The sequence below is a fragment of the Pagrus major genome, chromosome 16 (assembly GCF_040436345.1).
Source record: "Pagrus major chromosome 16, Pma_NU_1.0".
Classification (NCBI taxonomy): Eukaryota; Metazoa; Chordata; class Actinopteri; order Spariformes; family Sparidae; genus Pagrus; species Pagrus major.
Genome location: NC_133230.1, coordinates 2700458 through 2722821, shown reverse-complemented (window position 1 = coordinate 2722821; position 22364 = coordinate 2700458). Strand labels below are relative to the sequence as shown.

The following is a 22364-nucleotide window of genomic DNA, read 5'->3' as shown; positions in this document are numbered from 1 at the left end:
TGTTTAGCTATTAACTACATTTTATTGTTCGTCATCCACTTCTCAAAAAGCATAAAAATGTCAAATAATTTCAAATGTTTGCCAAGTTTTGATTGATATGTTGTGGCTCAGTTTTTGTTATGGTGACACTGTCTGATGAGCTCTAACTCTGCTTTATATGCTGTAGCTTTGCGTCTAAAATACGAATGGTGCACATAAAAACCAGATTTCAGAGGAAATCAGACAACTTTGTTCCCTGCTCCTATCAAATTTTGAGAATGAAAGAAAATCAGTGAGCTTGTTTGATTTTTAGAAGCATCCTGTGAGAGCACAAAACCAAAAAACCACAAACTAATCGGATGTGAAGGAAGACCTTTCACTGCGGATGTTATTCCTCCGGATTTCCTTTTTGCCCTGTTTTTTCCCTCCACTGTAATCTAAACTAAGGTTGACGATTAGTGAAACTGGAGTCTGAATTACCGTAAGAATCATGTGGTTCCCCGTGAGGGTAAGTGATGATAAATATAGTCTGTGTGTTGTGTGTCTAATAATGACTCACTCTCGTGGCAGTAGGTGCCAGTGAATCCCGGCTCGCAGGAGCAGCTGAAGTTCCCGGCAGGCAGGCTGATGCAGCGTCCGTGGGGGCCGCACACATTGGACGAGATGTGCCACACCCGCTTTTGGGTGTCATTGGTTGCCACGGCAACGGTGCAGCTGTCAATCACTTGGGGGTGACAGAAGTGAGAGAGAGGAGATGATGCAATGCAATGCAGAAAGTTGGGATGGAAAATACAATCCAGTCTGGATTTGATACTGATGCCTCTATATGACCGACAAAAGCAATGGTGGAGTGCTCAAAATGAATTAAGGACTTTACAGGCTGAGGAAAGAAGCTGATGTTTTGTCTGGTGATACAGCACTAAAACAAAGTTTACAAAGGGGCTACCAGAATTAGTTTAAATGTCTTGAAATCAGAGATTCAAGGATTCTCCAGGTGCTGTGTTACCTTGACACTGGTTGGTCTTGCAGTGGTCCTTGAGCTCTGAACAGGTCTTGCCTTCATAATCATCTGGGCAGCTGCAGTAAAAATCTCCCATCCGGCTGTGGCACTGGGCCTTATTATGACATGGATTCGGGCTACATGGGTCATTCTGCACCTAAGGATGGAAAGCAGGGAGGTAGAGGTGTGTTCTCACCAACAAGTGTTCACACAACAGTTTTTACAGTTTATTTTACCAGCTGGATCCAGTCCTCACCTCACAGGTTGTACCAGCGAAGCCCTGCGGGCATTCACACATGAAGCCGTCCAGCAGGGCGTGGCAGCGGCCACCGTTCCGACACGGACTGCTGGCACAGCGGTTTCTCTGAACCTCACAGTGCCGACCCACGAATCCTGCCTGGCAAACACACTGGTAGCCTCTGGCCACCTCCTGGAACAAAAACCAGAAGTTATCAAAAACTCTGCTCTCGTATTTCATGATGATCAAAGTGGCAGAGCTTCCTGTTTATTTTTCAGAGAAAATAAGATAAAACTTCCTGGTTTTGTTCGAGCACTCAGCAGCACACGCAAATCACCAAACATGCTCCCAGTTCAGTGCAGTGACATTTTTCAAAGGCTCTTTATCGACAATGTTGAGTTTCAGAACATCAACACTGAGCTGGGCAGATATTCAGGGATATCAGGAGCCACAGCAACATCATGTAGTCGTAACTGAAGTTCAACCAACAGGCCGAGAAGGTTCACTCTCATACAACACAACAATTGTTTTAATGTTTTTTTAACGCTTTCTTAAAATCTTACTGACAGTACTTTTATTTTGTAATCACTCACTAAAATTAGGGATGGGAAGGGTTTTCCCAGCATTACAAGTTGGTAACCAATGTTTCAAAACCATATTACCCTTGAGCAAATCCTTTTATGTTCTGACAGGTACTTTGATCACCAATAAAACTGTTCCAACTCCATCACTACGTCATATTGTATTAAAAATAAGTTCAACAAAGACGTCTGTGTTTCTCAAAGCTATAATTATGTCACATTTACCTTGCAGGTGCCTCCGTTCTGACACTGACCATGGCAACTGTTCACATCTGAGAAGAAAACAAACAGAAAACATCAGCTCTGAGCCTGACAAATCAGGAAGTGGAACATGCAGCTGCTACAGAGAAGTGGAAGATACAACCAAAGGGAAGTGACTCATGCCTAGATGAAATGTTAGGTGCAGATTCGGACGTGCAGTAAGAGGATGCAATGAAACCACTACTGCTACTTAAGACAAGTCGGGGAAAGTCAGTTTTAGTGTTATAGTTTAGGAGAATTAGGCCAAGGTGTGGCAGGTACAAACAACCATATGAGAGTCAAGAGAAAGCAGAGTGAATAGAGAGCCGAAGTCCAGACCCCTCAGCGAGCCAGCCTCTGAACCACGAGCATCTTTAACTTCATCTGTCATCGTTCTTTTTGTAAAGCCAAAACATGTTGCTGTTGTTTTCTGCTCATATTGTCGATAAACGAGAGTTTACGACTGTGCTTCATAGTAAAACTGTCGTAACAATTGTAGTATTCAGATATAACTTTCCCCAGGAACATGTTTTAACCTTTCAGAACGACTGAGAAATAGGCCAGTGGAACAGAAGCTGGCTAGCGAAGAGGACCTGAGGGTCTGACAGTGCTACAGGTAGGTGGAAAGAGGCTAAAGGCTAATGATTAGCTGGATTGATACTAACTGATGTCACAGTTCTGGCCCACCCATCCACGAAAGCAGGCACAGTGATATCCACCAATCAAGTTTTTGCAAGAATAAGCATTGTTGCAAGGCTTCTCCGCACACTCATTAACGTCTGCAAAAATGGAGACGAGAGACACAGAGAGGATGAATGAGAGAGTCGAGAAGCTGCTCCAAAGCCCCATCACCAAGCGTAGCTTCATGACGTACAACACAATAAGATAACAACAAAGACTGGAGGTCCTCCAGCTGTTTCCTGACTGAATCTCCTTTCAGACGTCTGTAATGTTGCTGTGTTTATCCACATGTTTATGTCCACAGGTAGTCGGTTTGTCAGATTTTACAGTGTAATGGAGACATGAAAGCAGAAAGTGAAGGCATCAGGGTGCCAGCTGAATGGATCCCCGTCAGCCTTCATTGTCCTGGGAGATTTCGAGCCCAGTGGCCGACAGACAAAAATCGATGAAACCGACTTCCTCAAAATTCCCAAGTAAAGTAGACTGATAACTTAAAGTTGACTAAATCTAAATAATCGACTCAATAACACTGTGCAATCAATATTTACTTCATAATCATCAAGTTAAAACAAAAAACTTGCTCATTGTGAGTTTAACTGCAGCGTGAGGTGCAGCGTTTTTGGTAATGCGATTCAGTTTGGTTACTCGGTACCACGTAGTAAAAACTTTAATGACTTTTATGTGTAAACGACTCGGGTCTTTTTCAAACATGTTAAATTGCCAGAACATTTACAGGCTGAAGTTTATGTCTGACAGGGTTTTATTTCTTCCACAGCTTTCCATCGCCGCTCTGCTTGATCCTCGCCCCCCCTCCTCTCAGGGTTAATGTCTCTCTATTGCATTCCCCGAAGGCCAACCTGCGGCATTCCAAGTGGTCAGTTTCAGAGGCAGCTAACGCCGCCCCTGTCGCGCCGCCTCGCTCACTATAAACCGACACAGTGCATTAATACTACTCCCAGGAGGTAAGCGGCACCTGTTGGCCTGCTGAAACCAAACACTGCCAACCCCTTCCCAAAAACCCAACCTCCCTGACTGCCCCTCCTCTTCATGTCGCTCTCTCCAGGTACCACCCCGCTCCCAGAAAGGGGAAGCGATCTGAGAATAACAGAATCCATAACCCTCCCCGGGCATGTTTACAGGTTATAAAGTGTTTCCTGGCTGAAGGCGAAGGTGGTGAGGGCTCTGCTATGCCGGGGCGCCGCCTCACCGTAGCGTACATACTCGCCTGTTACGCCCAGTCTGGAGCCAAAGATAACCCCCCGGCAGAGTATATGTGGTCCCAAGGCTAGCAGTTGCCAGGCGGGAGGTTATTTTTAGCTTTACTCAAGTCACCTGGCTCGAGTTGCAGATGATATCCAGCGAGTGTTCTCCGTTATACACAAACACACACAAACACACACTCAGTAGAAATTAGTGGCCCTCCCGCAGTAACACTACGAGTTAAACGACGGGATAAACAGACGGCCACGTAAGCTGTAACTCTGCAGGCAAATGAGATTCCTGGAATGAATTCGTACGCCGGGCGACACACACAGAAACACACCGGCTTCATCACAGCAAAATATCATCCAACATGCACCGAGGGTTTAAAACATACAGACATTTAGAATTGGGCGACACATTTTCCCTCCAAAAATCAGTAATATTGAACATCAGATACACAACTGAGCCTATTCAAAGTCTGAAGGCATCATTCAGTGAGATGTACCTATCTGGCAGGTCTTGCCCGTCCACTGTGGAGGACAGAGGCATTCGAAGCCGTTCTCCATGTCGATGCAGGTTCCACCCTGAGCACACGGGCTGGACGCACATTCATCTGTGTCTGAAATGAAAACGAGAGAAACCTCTTGACATTAGCTACGACTGGTGACATCGAGTTCGGTGTCCATTCAGCTACTTCGGAAGGTAACCAGCTGGTCCTCCTTAAGCCCGATTGTTAAGCTGTGAATGCTGCTACATTAGCCTGTATGGTATGAACATATAAAGTGAACTGTCACCTTTAGCACAGGTCGGCCCGGACCAGCCCGCCGGACAGTGACACTCGAAGCCTGATGGGACTTCGTGGCACGTCCCTCCGTTGGCACAGGGGTTGGACACACAGGCGTGCTCAGCTAGAGAGAAAAACAAGGCAAAAAGTCGGATTAAAGATAAATGTTCCTTCAGTTTTATCTAAATCCTTTGAGCAGTTGCTCTGGACTCTTGTCTGTGGTGCATTCAGACACTCACCGATCTCACAGTTCTTGCCGGAGTAGCCGTCTGGACAGGCGCAGTTGTACTCGTCCGGCTCCGTGTTCATGCACGTCCCTCCGTTCTTGCAGGGCTTGTTGGTGCCACAGTAGTTGAGATCTGCACAGCAAAGTACACTGATGTGACCTACAGTACTCTGAGTGGGTCCATGTGAAACACAGTTAACAAATGTTGTCTAAAATACAACAGACATACACAATAACTGGTTGTTACAGGCTTTATTTTTGATTGTGGGTTAGCAGGAGCACAATGTAAGAACAAATTTACGGAAAATGTAATTTCTACTTCAGTTTCCTGCATCTTGACCAATCATACTGTGTCCTCATGGGACTTGTGTGGTGCAAGACAGTCAAGCTTTAAAGGACTATACCGTGTGATTTCAGCCCAGAGAGTGGGAATCAAAAATACTTCACAATAACTGTTGAATGTTTTGTAGGAGAGACTTTAGGAATCCGGAAAAATAAACCGAAGACATCACTTTCTAATCTGGCTTTTAATTCAACTTTAGAGTCCGGTAGCCTTTGACTTTCCATTTCTAGATGTCCAAAAGTCCAATTTTGGAGGTCTTAGATGTTGCTTTACTTTGTCATGTGCAGCAGAATAAGACATAAAAACATGATTTAGTTCCTCTGACCTTTGTCACACAGCAGACCTCCCCAGTTCTTCTCACAGGTGCACTGCCAGGGCTCGCTGCAGGTACCGTGAACACAGCCGGGATACGGCAGGCACTCGTCACAGAGCGGACCCTGCCAGCCATAGTTACACCTGCAACACACAGCGCAGGGGAGTGTTAGTTTTTATACTTACTTCCTTATTCCTTGCCACTCTTTGTCTTTTTTTCCCCACATTTCTTTGAAACTTTCCTTGATTCCTTCTCTCCTATCTTCTCCCTCTTATCTTTTGCCCTTCTCCACTTCCTTCCTTTCTTCTCTTCCTTCTTGATGTGATCTGAAATCCCCGACTAAAGATAGAAACAAGTATTTTCCCCCCGAAGGCAAAACTAAACTATAATCTTCTTCATTGTTTGCTGCTTTCAAGTCTTTTTTTTTTTTTACCAAAACATGATCTGTCACTTGTAATGGAGTCATTACAAGTAATTAAACATGAATGCTTGTGGCACCGCTGATAATGAAACACACAGACTGAACAGAGGGTTCATCGGGTTTAACGGTGGCTGAGCAGATTTTTCGGTGAAATAAGTGCCTCTTATTTCACAAGCGCACTTGCGAGCGTGTTCTTATTTACAGCTCCGGCCTGAGGGAATATCAGGCGCACAGATGCACTTATTAAAGCTGGGGGAGTCGGCCATGAAACACAGCGATAGTTACGTAGTGATAACAAACAAGAAATGTAATACTTTTACAATGTGTGAAAACACAGAGGAGCACTTGATGTCGGGCAGCGTGCCAGCTTAACGTCCCCTGGTAAACATGAAGAACGCTGGAGGAGCCAAGAAAAAGGGAAAAGGCTTTTTAACCGTTTCAGCTCGTGTTGAGTAGAAATGATCAGGAGAGCAGCAGCTGAACGTCTTCGTCAAGGTGAATGACTCCTAATCTGAGGACACACAGCGGCGGAGGACATTCCTCAGCGATGAATGTGTGCATGTGTGTGCATGTTTCCTATCATGCTGCATACGACATGTACAAATATTCATGTTCATTTATCTTTTATTACCGCAAACACTCTTTCAAAAGGTTGTTTTTTTAAATCAAATCTACCAATCCAGTGAGAGTATATCAACATGTTCGTGATGGAAACATTTAGAAAGGACATTTTTTCCATTTTTACTTGAAATACAGCTGCAGTTAACGACTATTTTCGACCAAAATGGGGTTTTTTTCAGGGCAAATACCAATACTGATTATTAAAGGTGCAATATGTAGGAATTGGCTGCCTGTTGAATTCATACTCAGACAAACAAATAAGGCGGCACATCACCAGAATAACTGCAAACTGCTGCCAAACTAGCTGCAGTCAGCTAGTTAGTTCAGTTAGCCGTGCAGCTAGTGGCACTGGGGAATTCTTAGTGTTTACACTGCTAGCACAGGAGCTTGAGACGGGCCAGGGCTAGCTGGTTAGCATGCTAAACATGCTTTGCAAAAAGAAAAATGCTGAATATCTGCCTCGATAGTCAGTGGATCCCTAATTTTCATTCATCTTTTCTTCTAAAAAAAGCCAAAAGTCAATCAAAAGTTGAGACCTTTAAATTGCATTGATTAAAAAGACATAAAGCAGCAAATCCTCACACTGGAGAAGATTTATTATAATCTCCTAATGCTCCCAGCATGATTAGTAGAGAGTGAAGAGATGTTAAGCACTCAGTCACAGAGAAAAATGACTTTTTGCAGTTGCATGTGTTGCGTGTCTCCTCTCAGCCTCTTGCCGTGTCGTGAGCCCGGTCGAGGTCAAACTTGGAATGAGCGGCGGGTTTGTGGAACGAGGGTTAGTCGTCTCGAAGGGGAGGCCGGCGGAGGGTTAGCTAATCTGTTGGTTTATGGCAGCACTCTGTTATTCCAAGGCCAGTGGTAACCTTGCCCCACCTGTCCTGTCACTTCTCCCCGCCTGTGCTATTTTTAGGGAGCAAACCCACCAGCACCACCTCCACCCTCCCTCCACTCCGGCTCACAAACACTTCAAAATGGATGCCGACCACACGCTTCTCCTACCAGCAGTGATATACTGCTGTGTAGTCAGCTGTAACGTGCTGTAGTAACTGTGTAGCTGAGGACAGTGACAGACTGGAGGCTTCATGCTGGTGGGGCTGAGTTTTTAGGAATCAGCCTGTGTGAGTCTGTGGCACTGAAAGCTGTCAGATACCAAAGGTTGGCATGAAGTGTCTGATACGATTTGTCATCTTGTTAAATTAATCTTTGATCAGTTCCTGGTTTTATTCAAGATTTTACCAGTTTTAGACGAGAAAGAAGTTTTAAAAGTTTTGTAACCTGTGCAGAAAGCCAGGTGTTGAGCTATGCATTGAGCTAAATGCTAACACGATCACAGTGAGGGCGCTCCTCATATTTAGCATTATATACTTAACATGTTCACCATCTTAGCCTTTCCAACATTTGCTAATTTGCTAACCTCTTGAGGAGCTGCCATTTATTGTTTCCAGACAAACAGTGTGATCTCTGCCTGTAGCCGCCAGTAGTTCGTCAAAGGGTGCCGATTGGTTCAACACCTGCATGTTTAGCCACAAGTGCATAACTTGAAGCCTGGCACAATGTATTTTGCCCACGAGGTACGAGGGAAATATCCTTAGTTGTACAGCCAAAGTACAGATTGATAGATCGGTAGAAGTTTTTACATATCTTTCACCAAGCTTTCTGCCTGGATCACAGTTGTGATATCCTCAGGACACTCTGTCAACAGTTTTAATCATGTGGGCAAATGTGAGGAATGAGTTTGTGGTTCAGATTTATATGATTCTGCACCTTTTGAACGCCTTGAATCATGATTGATCATCAAAGATACCAGGACCAGATTCTGGTTGTGTTAAAACATGCACAAGTCTCGATTCATGCACAATTTGGGAGCTAAAATGCCTTCAGCTGCAGGCACCACCGTAACTTTAATCTGATCCTGCCCTGTGACTGCAGCTCAGTTATGTGCATGTGTGTGTGTGACAGTGCTGCGTATTGTTTACTACAGTGTGTGGTGCTGTCCGGCACTGCGGTCAGGCGGCGGTGCCCTGCACACTGTCAGCCGTGCAGCAGCGGTGGCAGCGTGGACAGTCTGTCTGGCTGCAGTGTGGGAGAGCAGGGAAATGGTTTTGGGCAGCCACAGGCCAAGGGTGGCATTACCCACAAGCCCCGTCGCCGAGCTGCTGCCGTCCCATCAATGGAAGGGGCCGCAGGGGCCAGCCGGAGCCGAAAATATCCAGCCTGCCCGCAACCCCCGCCTGCTCCCGCTGCTGCTGCTGCCCCCTCAGACAAACCACACCCAGAGGACGGGACGGTGGGCAGGGGTAGAGGTAGAGGGGGCTGTGTGTGTGTGTGTGTGTGTGTGTGTGTGTGTGTGTGTGTGTGTGTGTGTGTGTGTGTGTGTGTGTGTGTGTGTGTGTGTGGGACAGCTGAATTATTTACAGGCAAGCCTCGCGCCCAAATCCAGTGGACGGACTTAGCCCGCTGTTGCCTAGCTACATGTGTAGTAGTGTCACATGAGGGAGCGTAGGTTGTGAATGCGCTGTGTGTAAGAAACAAGATACCAAACACACATTTTTAGTTTTCCTCTGCCAGCCTTTTCCTGTTTCTCTCTTTCTTCTTCTCGCTGCTTCTCTCTGTGGTTAACCCTTCACTCTCCCATTGTGTCCTCCAGTTTATTTCTGACATCAGATTCACCCTGATTTGTTATTAACTGTTTGGCTGTATTGCTTTTGTCTTATGTTTAAAGTTTTGTCCATCATTTCTCTGAGCTCTGGCGCTTTTTATAAACCACTTTCTCGCCTTTTCACAGCAACATCACAGACGAGGCTAAGGTGTTAAAACCGTGGCCTCATTTTTAACGACCTCAATCAATCAATCAATCAAACATTGGGATTAAGAAGACGGAAATGGATTCAGAGACTGATGTGAACCAGTTGCAACAGTTATAATAAGAGTTATATCCATTTGCCGTCCTCAAAAGAAAATTCAGCCAAATATTTGGAGATAAAAAACAAAAGAAAGTGAGCACCTGAAATATAATAATCCCACACTCAACATGAATACAGTAGGTCAAAGTCGCTGGATGTCTACAACCGACAGCGGGCGTAATAATAGCTCAGTTAGCCTTAGCGTAGCAGGTAGACCAATTAGCTGACGTGAGTCGACCCAGACTTGGTGGCTCGCTAGTTAGCGTGCTAACTTCATTAGATGTCTTTGACATAACTTCAAAACTGATTTCTTCAAATTCTGCTGATCATTTTAGCGGATTTTTGAACGTTTTAAACTAAAACTGTTACATATTGCACCTTTTAGTCAAGATTTTACCAGTTTTAGAGTTTAAAAGTTCAGCATTTGAGAAATTTGGCTTCTTCAGTTGATTAAAAAACATGAAATAAAAGTAGGTTTCATGTCACGTGGTGAAATGCACAGTATTTGCTCAGGTATTTGAGCTAAATGCTACCAATTCCATGCTAAAATGCTCAGTGTGAAAGGCTGAGGCTGATGGGAAACACATCCATCCACCCATCGATTATCCAGAACTATTTATCCTGTGCAGCGCCATGGGGGGGCTGTCCACCCCGACCTCAGTACCGGGATAAACTTGCCCTCTTGTGTGATATGTTGTTATTATGTTGTCTTCATATATCTTGTTTTAATGTAGCGTTTTAATGTGTCCGTCTTGATTCATGTCCCTTTAAATCAACAACAAAAACGCTTTTATTCTCCGTGTAACCATGTTTGTGTTGGATGAATGTTATCCAGCATCTTTCTCTTTTCACAGCAGTGTGTGTGTGTGTGTGTGTGTGTGTGTGTGTGTGTGTGTGTGTGTGTGTGTGTGTGTGCGTGTGTGTGTGTGTGTGTGTGCCCTGATTGTGATGAAGCTCCAGATCACATGTTGAGGCACATTCCAGGGTGTTCCTCTCTCTTCCAATCCTGCGGCCATTTCCAATGAGAAATATCAGCTCGGATTTCTTTTTTTTTTTACGAGATCTTTACTAAATCAAACCTGCGTCAGTATCAAACCCTCATCTCCCCCCCCCTCCCCTCCTCCTCCTCTACCACCTCTCCTCCTGTTTCCAAATACTTGCCACTGCATGTGTGTGTGTGTGCGTGTGTGTGTTTGGCTTTTTAAAGCTCTCGTGCTCCACTGTGTCTAAATGTACAGTTCAGCTTCACATGTAATCAAATCTAAATGTCTCTCCGCTGTTCACATAACAAACGTCTGCTCAGCCTTTTTCTGTAACGCTCACAGCCGGCTGTGCAGACACACGGTAGCGTCCTGACGTGTTCGCGGCGTCAGGAAATAACATCAATTAACGATTATCAACTGCAGACTTCAAACCCTTCGTGGCGATCGCATAAGTTCACGCCACGAGCTCGGAAATGTTTATTAGAGGCTGATAATTAAGCTCCACCATGGCATGGACGGCAGGTTTAAGATCCATGTTTCATACTGTCAGTTATCTCTGTCTGTTTGTCAGCTGCAGTCTCAACTAATAATGCTCATAATTGGTTATTTCCTCATGATGACAGTCACCAAAACTGTCCAGTGTGGGAGCTACCTGTCAGTGTTTCAGACCTACAGGTGTAAAATTATTATTCTATGTTTTTTAAAGCACAAGTTTTCCTTTTCTTGAGTATTTACAGGTCTACGTTTAGCTTGATTCGCCCCCGCCCCTCCCTCTCTGCCTGTTGTCTGCAGCCCGCTGGGTGGATCCCTCACTTCCCAACAGGGCGAGCGGCAGCCATAACAAGGCTCGGGATCGGAAGAGGTGATGTGGGCTGCAGACATTAGAGAGAGCGACGAGGGCACGGTGCCTCTCTGCTGCTGCTGGAGGAGGACGAGGGAGGAAACATATAGCAACAAAAAAAACATGCCTCTGTATCAGTGTGTGTGTGTGTGTGTGTGTGTGTGTGTGTGTGTGTGTGTGTGTGTGTGCAGGCCAGCTTTAGAACAGGAAGCAGAACAATGGCTTCTGGATCAGAGCTGGAGCTGAGGGATGGAGGTGGAGGGTTGGGGTGGGGGGCACTTCACAGAACGGCGATGGGGGGGAGGCTGCTTGGTATGTTATCAACAACCCTCCCTCCCTCACCCTGCCTCACCCTCCCTCACCCTGCCTCACCCTGCCTTACCCTGCCTCCCCCCTCTCCGCCTCATCACTCTGTTGTCTGTGTGTCACCTCTGTTTTCCTCATTAAACTCTTACGGGGGGGGTTTTCCATCCAAACAGGAGCATATTTTACGTCAGCTGACAGCCGAGCTGAGCGGTAAACAAAGTGGAACGAGCAAATGAAAAAACAAGAGGCACTCACTTGCATTCCCCCGGCACGCTGCAGGTCCCGTGCTCCACGCTGCATCCCTGTTTGCAGATCGCTTTTTGGAAAAAAAGACACACACAAGTTTTTTGTTAGTTCTTGTTCATTTCATCAGAACCATCAGGCTGTTTTCTCAGTTCTCGTCTGGCATCTTGTTTTTCAGGTGATAAAATCATTAAAGTCTCATTTCCTGTGTTTGTGAGAGAAATCTGGCGCGTGCTAACAATGGATGCCAAAGTCATTGTCGGACAAATTGAAGGTGAAGTTTCCAAACATTCTTGCAATTCTTGCGAAGTGACACTTGACATGAACTTCAATGGACCTGCACACTTTTTCCAAAAAAAGGGCAGTAAAGAGGAAAATCCTGAGAGAGCTGCATCCATGTGAGCACTGATAGAGTTGTGTTTTTTCATTTTTCACTTCACCTTTTGTTTCAGAAGCAGAAGAAAGGTAAATTCAAAGCTGTACAAGAGTAAAATATATATAAATATATAAATAAAAAGTGTCCTGATGTTATTTCTTGTCACTTTCTGTGAATACATGTAAAGAGAGTCATCCATGTCTGTCCCGTACCTGACTTGCAGCTCAGCGACAGGTTCGTCCAGCCCTCCATACACTCTCTGTTCCCGAGCTGGTCGCACACGTAGTGGCCGAAGTAGTCGTCGCGGGGGCGGCACACTTTGTTGCACTTGCTGCCGTAGTAGTGCTCGTCGCAGCGCACCCGGATGGTGTACTCGAGGCTGGCGACGGAGCTTTTGTACTCCTCCGTCTGCTTCTCCTCTCCGGGGTTGATCATCCCTTTGTGGATGCTGCGCTCGATCAGCAGCTCGTCGTCTGGACGGAAAACAAGAATCATATTTAGTTATTTACTTGGTGATTACTGGAAAAAGCTGCGGGTGATATTTTCATTTACTCTCTTCCAGTGTGAACGTCAACGATTTATTTTGATTGTCAATGAAAGCAGATTTAAAGTACGAATGTTTGCAGCTCACATAAGGGCAGAAAAGCACAGTGTGCAATCAGTTCCTTGGATTTTTGCTGTCGTCTTTTTGGTTTTTTGCAAAGTTGAACTTAACTTAAGATACCAAGCATCATTCTTACTACAAGCCCAGGCTCACCATCGCCTCATGTGGAGGAGCTACGTGTCGTTACGATAGCTAAGCTGTGAAGGTACAGTAACTTTGCAGGAGAGGGGTCTGACTGCTTCTCTGGCAAGAAGAAAATATAACACTGAACAGTCGACAGGTTAAGTATTTGGGTCACTTAGATAGGAAAGCCTAAACTAAAAAAAATTGTGAATGACATTCCAAGAAGAAGGGGCAACTTCCAGTTATGGGATTTGACCCGACAACCCGGTGTTCAGCGAGATAAGACGGTGCATGAGGGTTTCGAAGAATGCCTGTTGTTAACACACATCAGAGGGAAGGTGTGACCTCGGCTCAGACTTCACTCAGCTCCACCAAGAATGTGGACGGAGAAAAAAAAAAGAAGAAGAGGAAAACGGGGGAAAGAATAGGAAAATTAAGCGAGCACAAACAGAGCGTGGAGGAGCGAGGTCTGCGAGGGCTTGATAACTGAGAGGCTTTTTCAGTTTTCCTGCTCGGTGAAATGCTTTTCTGCCCCCCCCCCCCCCCCCCCCCCCCCCCCCCATCCTCCACTCCTCCTCGTCCTCCTACCAGCTACCCCCCTCTCAGGATATCCAGCCCCAACTCCATCGGAGCCAGGCCGGAAATAATAAGAGACGGGGAACAGACGAGGAAGGGCGACATAGGAAAGGCCCTTTAGCTTGTTCTCAAGGAACTTGAGGAACCGTGACCCAGCAGGCTTTGCTGCTGCAGAGCCACTTATAACCCCACCAAGACGGAGCTGGAAGGAAGAACTCATCCTCGCTGAGTTAACGGCTTCAATCCACCCCAAAATAACACAAAGACCACTGCAGAGCCCAGAGAGCTGATAGCCAGATCTGACTGTGAATGCAGCTTCATGACTGATATGACCTTTATGTCACATATCGTTCATCTCCTGTAAAACCACGTCAGCTCGTCATGAACACAGTTATTTATTATTTATCATTAACAAATTGGAGGAACACGGTTTACACTTGTCAGACGGGTTTTAATGACCGAAATGGAGATACGGTAAGTCAAGGTCTTCTCTCTTCATCTCTTTTGCTTTCACTTTACACATTAAAGTGTCAGTGAACTCATCTCTTTACCGTCAGTCCTGTGCCCAAATGACAAAAACTGCAAGAAATAAACTGGAGTTGTGTCAACAGCTGCCTGTGAGCTCTACACGATGCATTATTATTGATCCATCCACATCCAACTTTTAGTTAATATGTAGACTGGTCTTAATCCATCTATCACATTCATCTAACATTAGCTCACATTAGCCACCATAAGCTAGTGACCAAAGCAAAACCAAGTTGGGCTGAAGCAGCAGAACCCCTGAGGAGCGATGTATGAAATTCAGAGGATTTAGCAGATTAATTCACTTGTGAAGGGTGAGGGTTGATTTTAAAGCCATTTATAATTGAATAATAAATGCACACACCCCTTTGTGTATTTTGATATCATCACCATAACTCCTGAAGTTTGAGACTGCAGAAAAAAAGAGCAGAAAGCTCAGTAAGAATCCATTTTCACACTGTCCTGATTTACTGAGTCTCTCTGCGAGCTAACACACTGCCACAGATTCCAGTCCCACACCCACCACCTGAAACACCCCGGCACTCACTCACTGCTGTTCATCTCCAGCAATTAGATATAAAAATATAGACCAATCATGAGCTTCTCTCTGTGCTGGAGGAGACTCGCTAAGAGAGGCCGTTGTTACCAGGGAGAGCAGCAGAGAGTGGGCCATATAAAAACCAGCTTATATAAACAACGAGGGGCTTCAGATCTGAGCAGCTGATCGAGGACTGTCCGTGTGAACATTCATTTTATGCACGACGCGTGACTGCTTTCTAGTTTTTAGTTACATGCAACAAGCTGCAATAAACCGGAGTGTGTTTTTTAAAGGAGCTGAGGCACTTTTGCTTTGACCTTTGACCTCCTTACAGCTTGTCGCTTGTAACAGCGGTGATCTTTGAACTGAAGTCAGAGCCGTGTTCACACAGCCAGTTAAAATGTGTCGGTTCATTTTGTTTCCCTTCAGCTGACGTCTGACGGTTTTCAGAAAGATGTCACATCAAGGTCTTCACTTAAATGCCCGAAAACTTTGAAGTACACGTGCCTCGCTAAAGAAAGACTCACACTTACTTACAAAATTAAAGTTCTTAAAAGTTGCGAGTGTCTGCACACAAGTAGCCAAACAAAATTATATAAATCTGGCATCATTTTGGTTTAAATCAGCAATGATCTGATCACAAAATAAGTAACCAAGAGTCCAAATCCAGTAAAACATTCAAAGCAGCTTTTGGTTCGCCTGTTGCCAAATTTTAACCAGCACCAAAAAAAATATATTGAGCTGCAAGTCCCAGCTCTCGCTGCATGAAGAAACTTTCTTCAGTCCATCTGTTTTCAGTAAATGAAATAATCTGCTGATCTATTAAGAGTGAGGCTAAACTCTCCTCAAACATGAAGCAAGAACCTGAAAGTCCTGGACAGAAAACTGGAGCCAGGTCAACGGTACCTCATTTCTTTCTTTTGGAGGGCAAAAAGTGAAACTGTTACCAGAATCCTCTGATCCGTTAATTCATTCTGTTTACCTCCCGTGTTCAGATAATGAAAAATAAATCATGATTAGGGCTCCTACATGTTTAAAGAGTATTTTTTCTTCTATTTTTGCCTAAAAGTACTGATATAAATACAAATGTGTGTCAATCCTTATAATCTGGTTAATCTTTAGCAGTGAATCAAGACCTTTTATTGCTTATGACCCCTTGAAATCAAGTTATAGTTAATGACCCTTCATTTGGGCTCATGGCCTCAGTGGTATTGACAATAACCGTGATATTAAAACAATCTTGTTATTAAGAGACACATGACAATATCATGTAAATAATCCAGTTCTCGCTTCGTTATAAGCCGCCATACAAGAGAAGAAGAAGGAGGAAAAGTTGCACAATAATCGTCTAGTAAAAATCTGATATCATGACAGCCCCGGTGTGAACATGAGCTAATGTGTCGCTGATAATTTCCCAAAATGTTGTCCAAAATTGTTTTGTCCATAACCCAGTTCACTGTCATCGAGGAGGAAAGAAACAAGCAGAGCTGGAATGAGAAGCAGCAGCAGACCATCAGTCTCACATTAACAGTGATTTAGTGACGATAACCGGGTTGTCAGGGAGGTTTTTTTTGTTTTGGGAAGCGTTCAGGCCTCCAGGTCGAAGGTTCGTCATGCTCTCTTTCTTCTGAAGCCAACTGTGAGTAATTGATCATTTTCTAAATAAATCATGCTTTGGATAAAAAAAAGGCTGGAAATGACCAGCGGGTGCTGCGCCCTTGTTTTAACCTGCTTGACGCTCCAGCCGGGTGGAGTTAAACGCATCGAGACTCTTGTGACAGCATAATGGAAATTATATGAGAGCAGAAATTGCCCTTCATCAACTTTCAACTGCTGTCCTGTGATTGCCAGAACTGTATCGTGAATCGTTTCACTGCTGTATTGAGCTTGGCACACACTCAGTGAAGATGCAAATTACCTCATTTTCATAGCTCACATCAATCTTCATCATTATACGGGCAGACTGCCACTTTACTTTTGCAATACTGCACAGATTTAAGTTGTTAGTTTGTGGCGACGAGACATAAATCAGAGTCTGACGCAATCCGCAGGTTTCTTTCCAACACCTTTGCCTGATAACAGCAGCAAACTGTCAGCTTATCAGTGTTTCATGATAAGAGTGACACTATTTTATGTTTTTCTTCCACAGAACAGCAAAAATCTGTGTTAGTTTGTGTCTCAGTATGTTCTGACTTCTCCTCCCTGTCTGTGGCTCTCATCCACGGGCCCACTGGAGAGCCAACGCTCTAAAAATAGCTCACAAAATATATTTAAAGGTGCATTACGTAAGAAATGGCCTTTCAGTTCACACTCCAAACAAACAGGGGGCAGCGTATTACCCACCTAACCGTTTACTAGCTGCTGTTTGCTAGTTGGCGCCGTAAGCATTGGAGCTAGCAGCCTAGGCGCAAAGCTAGAACCAACCTTTGCACCGTGACGGGCCGTGGCTACCTGGTTAGCATGCTAACTGCAGTAGATATCTCTGCAACATCAAAAGTCTTATTTCTTCACATTCTGTTGATACGTTTTGAATGTTTTCAGGTTAAATTCTGACATTTTGCAGCTTTGATTCCAGTTTGATCAGAGGCTAAACAACAGCTGGAGGAAATGGTGCTTTTATTAGGGACTATTTTAAGCGGTGGATTAATCCACATTTCTACGGAGCATTTGGGGCAGCAGGTCATCCTTTAACCCCTGATGTCTGATGTGGGGCTCCTCCTCGATGTTCCCCTGCTACCTGACACACACCCTGTATCAGTTTATATCTCTACCCTCCACAGCAGCCAACAATCCACCAGCCCACAGAGTCAACAACAGCTCCGGCCTCTCCTCTGCTGCCATTTGTGTTTTGTTTTGGAGCAGGCGGGGGCTTCCTGAAGCATAAACAGTCTTCACAAAGCCTTTCTTTTTCCTGGGGCCTCTCCAACCTGCCGCACAGACCTGTTCGCACACGGCTCCAGCAGCGCCGACGGTAACTCGGGGCAGGAAACTCACTCCATGTCCGCACCTTCTGCCACCTTTTCTGTGATCCCACGATCATAATTATAATCATTAGCGTGACGCCATAATGTTGTTGTTGTTGGCAGAATACATTCCTTATTAGGACATCCTGAGATGATCGAGGCAACTAGAGCTGCGATAGTTACTGGGTTCATCGAGGATGACAAAGAGAAAAAGCGAGTTAACCAACATCAACAAGTAAACAGAAGCAGCATCTCAGACCATCAATCAATTTCACATTAATTTATACATAGTTACAGACGCAATTAATCAAGAAATCGAGGAAATTAATCAGAATAACCAAAAAATAGGACCCGAGAACTGCAGCAAACCTTCACCTCTGAGAAGGTGAAACCAGATAATTAGCATTAACAGACAGCAGATACTCAGAAACAATCTTCTCCCCGTGGGCACAATACTGAGAACTATATGAATCAACACAACATTTTGTTGGAAACCACCTCAGGAATGTGTGATAGTGGCCGTGTTTCCACAATGAGGAGCCAGATAGCTGTCAAACTCATTAATTTACTGTAAGTCAACTTTAGATTAAATGTGCAACTGTACTTCAATCAGAGGAGTCACGATGAGCTACGGGGCAAAACCAGATCTGTGGGGACATCCCTGTTCCCACCTGGGCCTGTAGCACATGACAAGTCTCTCTCTAATCAGCATCACTAACGCTCGCTCCACCTGTGTGAAACACCCACAGCTGGATGCAACAGGTACGTGCCTGCTCGCTGACGTCTGTCAAACTGATTCCAGGACATGTAGGAAATCCCAAACCGAGGCGAGCGAAAGTAAACAGACGCAGGTAAAAACAAAGAAACATACTGATGAACGTTCACGGGGGAATTCTGCTCATATTTTTAGCCGATCAAGGAATTAAGCATCTCGGATTTCACCGCTGTCAGACTCACTGACAGAACCCAGGATCAAACTTGTGATCATGCAATGAGAAGATACTCAGTCCAAGTCTACAAGACAGGACACGAGATGCCTGATAAAGAAATCTTCCAGCGAGCATCGCTAAAGGTGGTCGAGCACGACTCGTCCCACCACCAGGCCGAGGCACCGAGGCACCGTGGCAGCGTGGATGTGTGGATGCCACAGCGCTGCAGGATAATGAAGTGGCGTGCGGTAGCCGGACAGCTGTCGGGATGCTAATTAGGAGACAGACATCAGAGGAACGAGAGCCGCGGTCCGTAATTAATGGCTTAACGATGCAATGCACTCGCAGGCTTAATATAGATGAGAGTCTAAAACAGCCAGAGTGACCCTGATGAGGGTGAGAAAAGGGGAGATGGAGGAGGAGGAGGAGGAGGACAAATAAGCTACCTGTCAATCAAAAGTCAGATCTTAGCACGGGAAAGTCTGATCTCAGAGGTGATGTCATTTCAGATGAACGTGCTCACACAGAGAAACAAACACTAAACATGTAACACACCTTTTTTCCCCCGAAACACAAACCTGCCAACAAATAACAGGTTTCCAAATACTGAAGCCTTTATCAACAGGGCGTGGCTGATAATTTGATATTTTAGGTCCACAAACTGTCCAACTTTTAAGATATTTAAACCCTGGATTAAGGATATTATGTAAATAACCCATTCTAAAGGATCTCATATCCAAAAACAGGCCTAAACAAGGATATCAGACAGACCAAACACATATAAACATCAGAAACAACACTAAAGATTCACAAACACACGCCTTTGCTATAACCACAAACATCAAGTTATATGTATTTGCACGTCATGAATGTCTGATCCAAATAAAAGCAGCAGCAGACAAACGTATTAAGTCCTGAAAACAAACCCGGGTGAAGTGGGAGTGTTTGCAGGTCTGCAACTCTTCCTGTCAGCTTTTTGTTTAATGAAATGTTAGCTGGAGCTTATTACTGCGTTAAAGAGACACTGTGTAGTTTTTGGAGAAGAGATTCAAACTCAGAATTTTAATATTTACAATATTAATGAGACTCAGACATGTTTATTTCTTTCCATAACTGGATAAACAAGCTGCTCTCAGAAGGAAAATAAGGTCCCCAGAACACTGTTTGAAGCTAGAAAAGGTGGCAGGGTCCGCCACATATAAACACAGCATAGCCGTAGGAAGCTGTGTCGTCCTTTAAGCTCAGTTTGTTTATTCGGTTTAGTTTGTTTGGGCATAAAAAAAATCAGTCAGTGAAGGTTTTTGCCTTCTGATTAAAGTTTCTTCCCCAAAACTACGTAATGCACCTTTAAGATTAAACTGCAGCAGTGTGTGTGTAAAACAGCGCACGGGTTGATCCTCACCATTGCTGTGTGTGCCGTTGTCTCTGTCCCACGCCTCCACTATCACAGTGTACGCTCGCTGAAACACACAGAGAGAGAAGAGAAAGAGGGCAGAGGTTATCACAGTGCACGCTAATACAGAAACACACACACACACACACACACACACACACACACACACACACACACACACACAGAAACTCAGATATGCCCACTTGAAAACGTGGACGTGCACACGATGTGGAAACTCAGATATGAGCTGCCGTCACTCATAAACAGACACACATGACTGAGTTCAAACACGCACACATTTTTGCACAAAAGGTGAGTAACGATGGGAAAATCAGTCCCGTTCCCACACTGCTGTCACTGATTAGCTTCCATGTGCCCCGGGCTGGTTAACGAGTGCAGCCACTGTTCTGTAAGAAAAACATTCACCTGGGAACCAACAGAACCCATTTTTCATATTTCACCGGACCGGTTTGCTGGTTCATCTGTTCTCAGAGCCAAAAAAACTAGAAAAAAACTAAATCCAGTCCGTTTCTGGATCAGGCGTCAGGAATTCATTCTCTCCATCGCCTTTTTTTCTGCGGCACGGTGTTATTGATCCCAGAGGGTTCTCGTCTGTTCCTCGGCTCCACGGGGAGGTCAGCACCCCTGGAACTAGCTGGGATTTGATGACTTGCTCAAGGGCACTTTGTGGGGGTAATGTATTGATTTCCAATAGGGAAATTCATTTTTTTCCTGCCTTTTCCACAGGGAGCTGCTAAAGACTCTCTGTGCACTTTAACTGAGGAGTCAGGGGGGTGAGACAGCTGCCAGGCCAGAGACCCCCGTTAGAGACGACATTTGCGAGCATTAAACTGTTGGATGTTTTTAACAAGATGTCTGGAAATTATCCAGTCGTGTTAGATCAGGTATTTTTGAAGCAACGTCGGGACTTTTCCAGCTGTTTGTGGCAACAGAACCAGGTATTCTGAGCCAAAACACGATCTTTTCCAAAACCTAACCGAGTGGTTTTTGTGCCTAAACCTAACCAGCGTTGTCACAGCACGAAATTAAAAACACAAACATACAGTACGCGGGTTTGATCGATCAGTGCGGCAGTGTCTGGACAAGAGATAAGAATCTTGTGTTTACATGTTTGGAAAAGCAAATTGCCAAATCAGTCACCGTCTGGTGGAAGTGTGTGAACACGGGCGGAGCTGAGTCACGTTTGAAACGATATCGGTCCCAATACGATGAACAACTTCCAGTATCGATGCCACAGCAGTGCTTTTTCTCTAAACCTTGCTACTTATCAGCTTCCTTGTTGTATCGTTTAATAATTAAATGATAATTCTGCTAAATTTGAGTTTGCATTACTTTAAGGAATGAGAGCATATTTAACTTTTTCGCACATAAATGGCTTCGACTGAATGAATTACAGTTAGTCAGCTGCAGCCCTGACATAAAGCATTGTTAGTTTAAAGTTGACCACAGAGTATTGTGTTAAAAAATACCGACATTATATTAAAACGATCCACTGTTGAGTGCCGCGATGCAGCACTCTGTGGATATTGTGTGTAAAAGCCCAGCACGCCTGCACACTATGCCCTACTTTCCCAGATGAGACCGACTCGTCTCTTCCCACAGCAACAAACTCAAACTCTGGATTGTTTCAGGTGCAGGGCTAATTTTTTTCCTTTTTTTTTCACGGGCATCAGCAAACAAACCGAAATGGAGCTCGCTGTCTGTCAACTGCATGGGGCCGGACGAGCAGCTGTGAGTTCCCATGACCCAAGTCTGACTCAGAGCGACTGAGGGCTGCAGGGAAGATTATAGGGGAGGTTACAAAGTGGTGCTGGGGAGAGATTAGAGACAGAGGGAAGACAGAAACAAGAAGGCAGAGAGAGCTCAAGTGCTTTATGGCACTTTTAAAGGTCATTTTATGGCGCTCAGATTTTTTTTGGGGGGGGGGAGTTCACAGAAAAAGATGGAGGAGAGGCGAAATCGTGAGTCAGATATGAGGCCGTGTTGTTACAAGTATTTGGCCGTTGCTGTAGGCTGAGTTCACAACGAGCAGGTTGGAAGCTGTTTCTGCTGAGGCAACATTCACCTCTTTAATCTGGAAACAGACACGTGAAAAAGAAGTATTTGATCTGCAGGAAAGCAAGAAACAACCACACGATGGGTCCTGAGGGCAGCTAATGATTATTTTCACTGTTAATTACTGATCTATAAAATATCACTTCCCAGTCCAACAGTCCAAAAAACAAAGATACACAAGTAACAATTATATCAAGAGAGAGAACGATGAACAACCTCCAAAGTTTCTGTCGATCACTTCATTAATCAATCAGTTCATTTGTATTAGAAGCTGCTCATGTTCAGTCGCTGTGCCGTGAGAATCTAATAACGTTTTTATTAAAAGGGGGACAATGACTTGCATTGTAATCCT

General features: G+C 44.7%; 1 protein-coding gene across 1 annotated transcript in view; it reads right to left on the bottom strand.

Moving 5' to 3' along the window:
• LOC141011047 (protein jagged-2-like) overlaps positions 1-22364 on the bottom strand; it is a 51292-nt gene that overhangs the window by 13373 nt on the left and 15555 nt on the right. The window contains exons 3-14 of the mRNA XM_073484253.1: positions 19946-20003; positions 12498-12758; positions 11922-11982; positions 5601-5731; positions 4946-5065; positions 4717-4830; positions 4428-4541; positions 2704-2817; positions 2024-2070; positions 1236-1409; positions 986-1136; positions 539-703 (exon numbers count right to left, since the gene is read on the bottom strand). Coding sequence (XP_073340354.1) covers positions 539-703; positions 986-1136; positions 1236-1409; positions 2024-2070; positions 2704-2817; positions 4428-4541; positions 4717-4830; positions 4946-5065; positions 5601-5731; positions 11922-11982; positions 12498-12758; positions 19946-20003 — 1510 coding nt within the window. The remainder of the gene's footprint in view (positions 1-538; positions 704-985; positions 1137-1235; positions 1410-2023; positions 2071-2703; positions 2818-4427; positions 4542-4716; positions 4831-4945; positions 5066-5600; positions 5732-11921; positions 11983-12497; positions 12759-19945; positions 20004-22364) is intronic.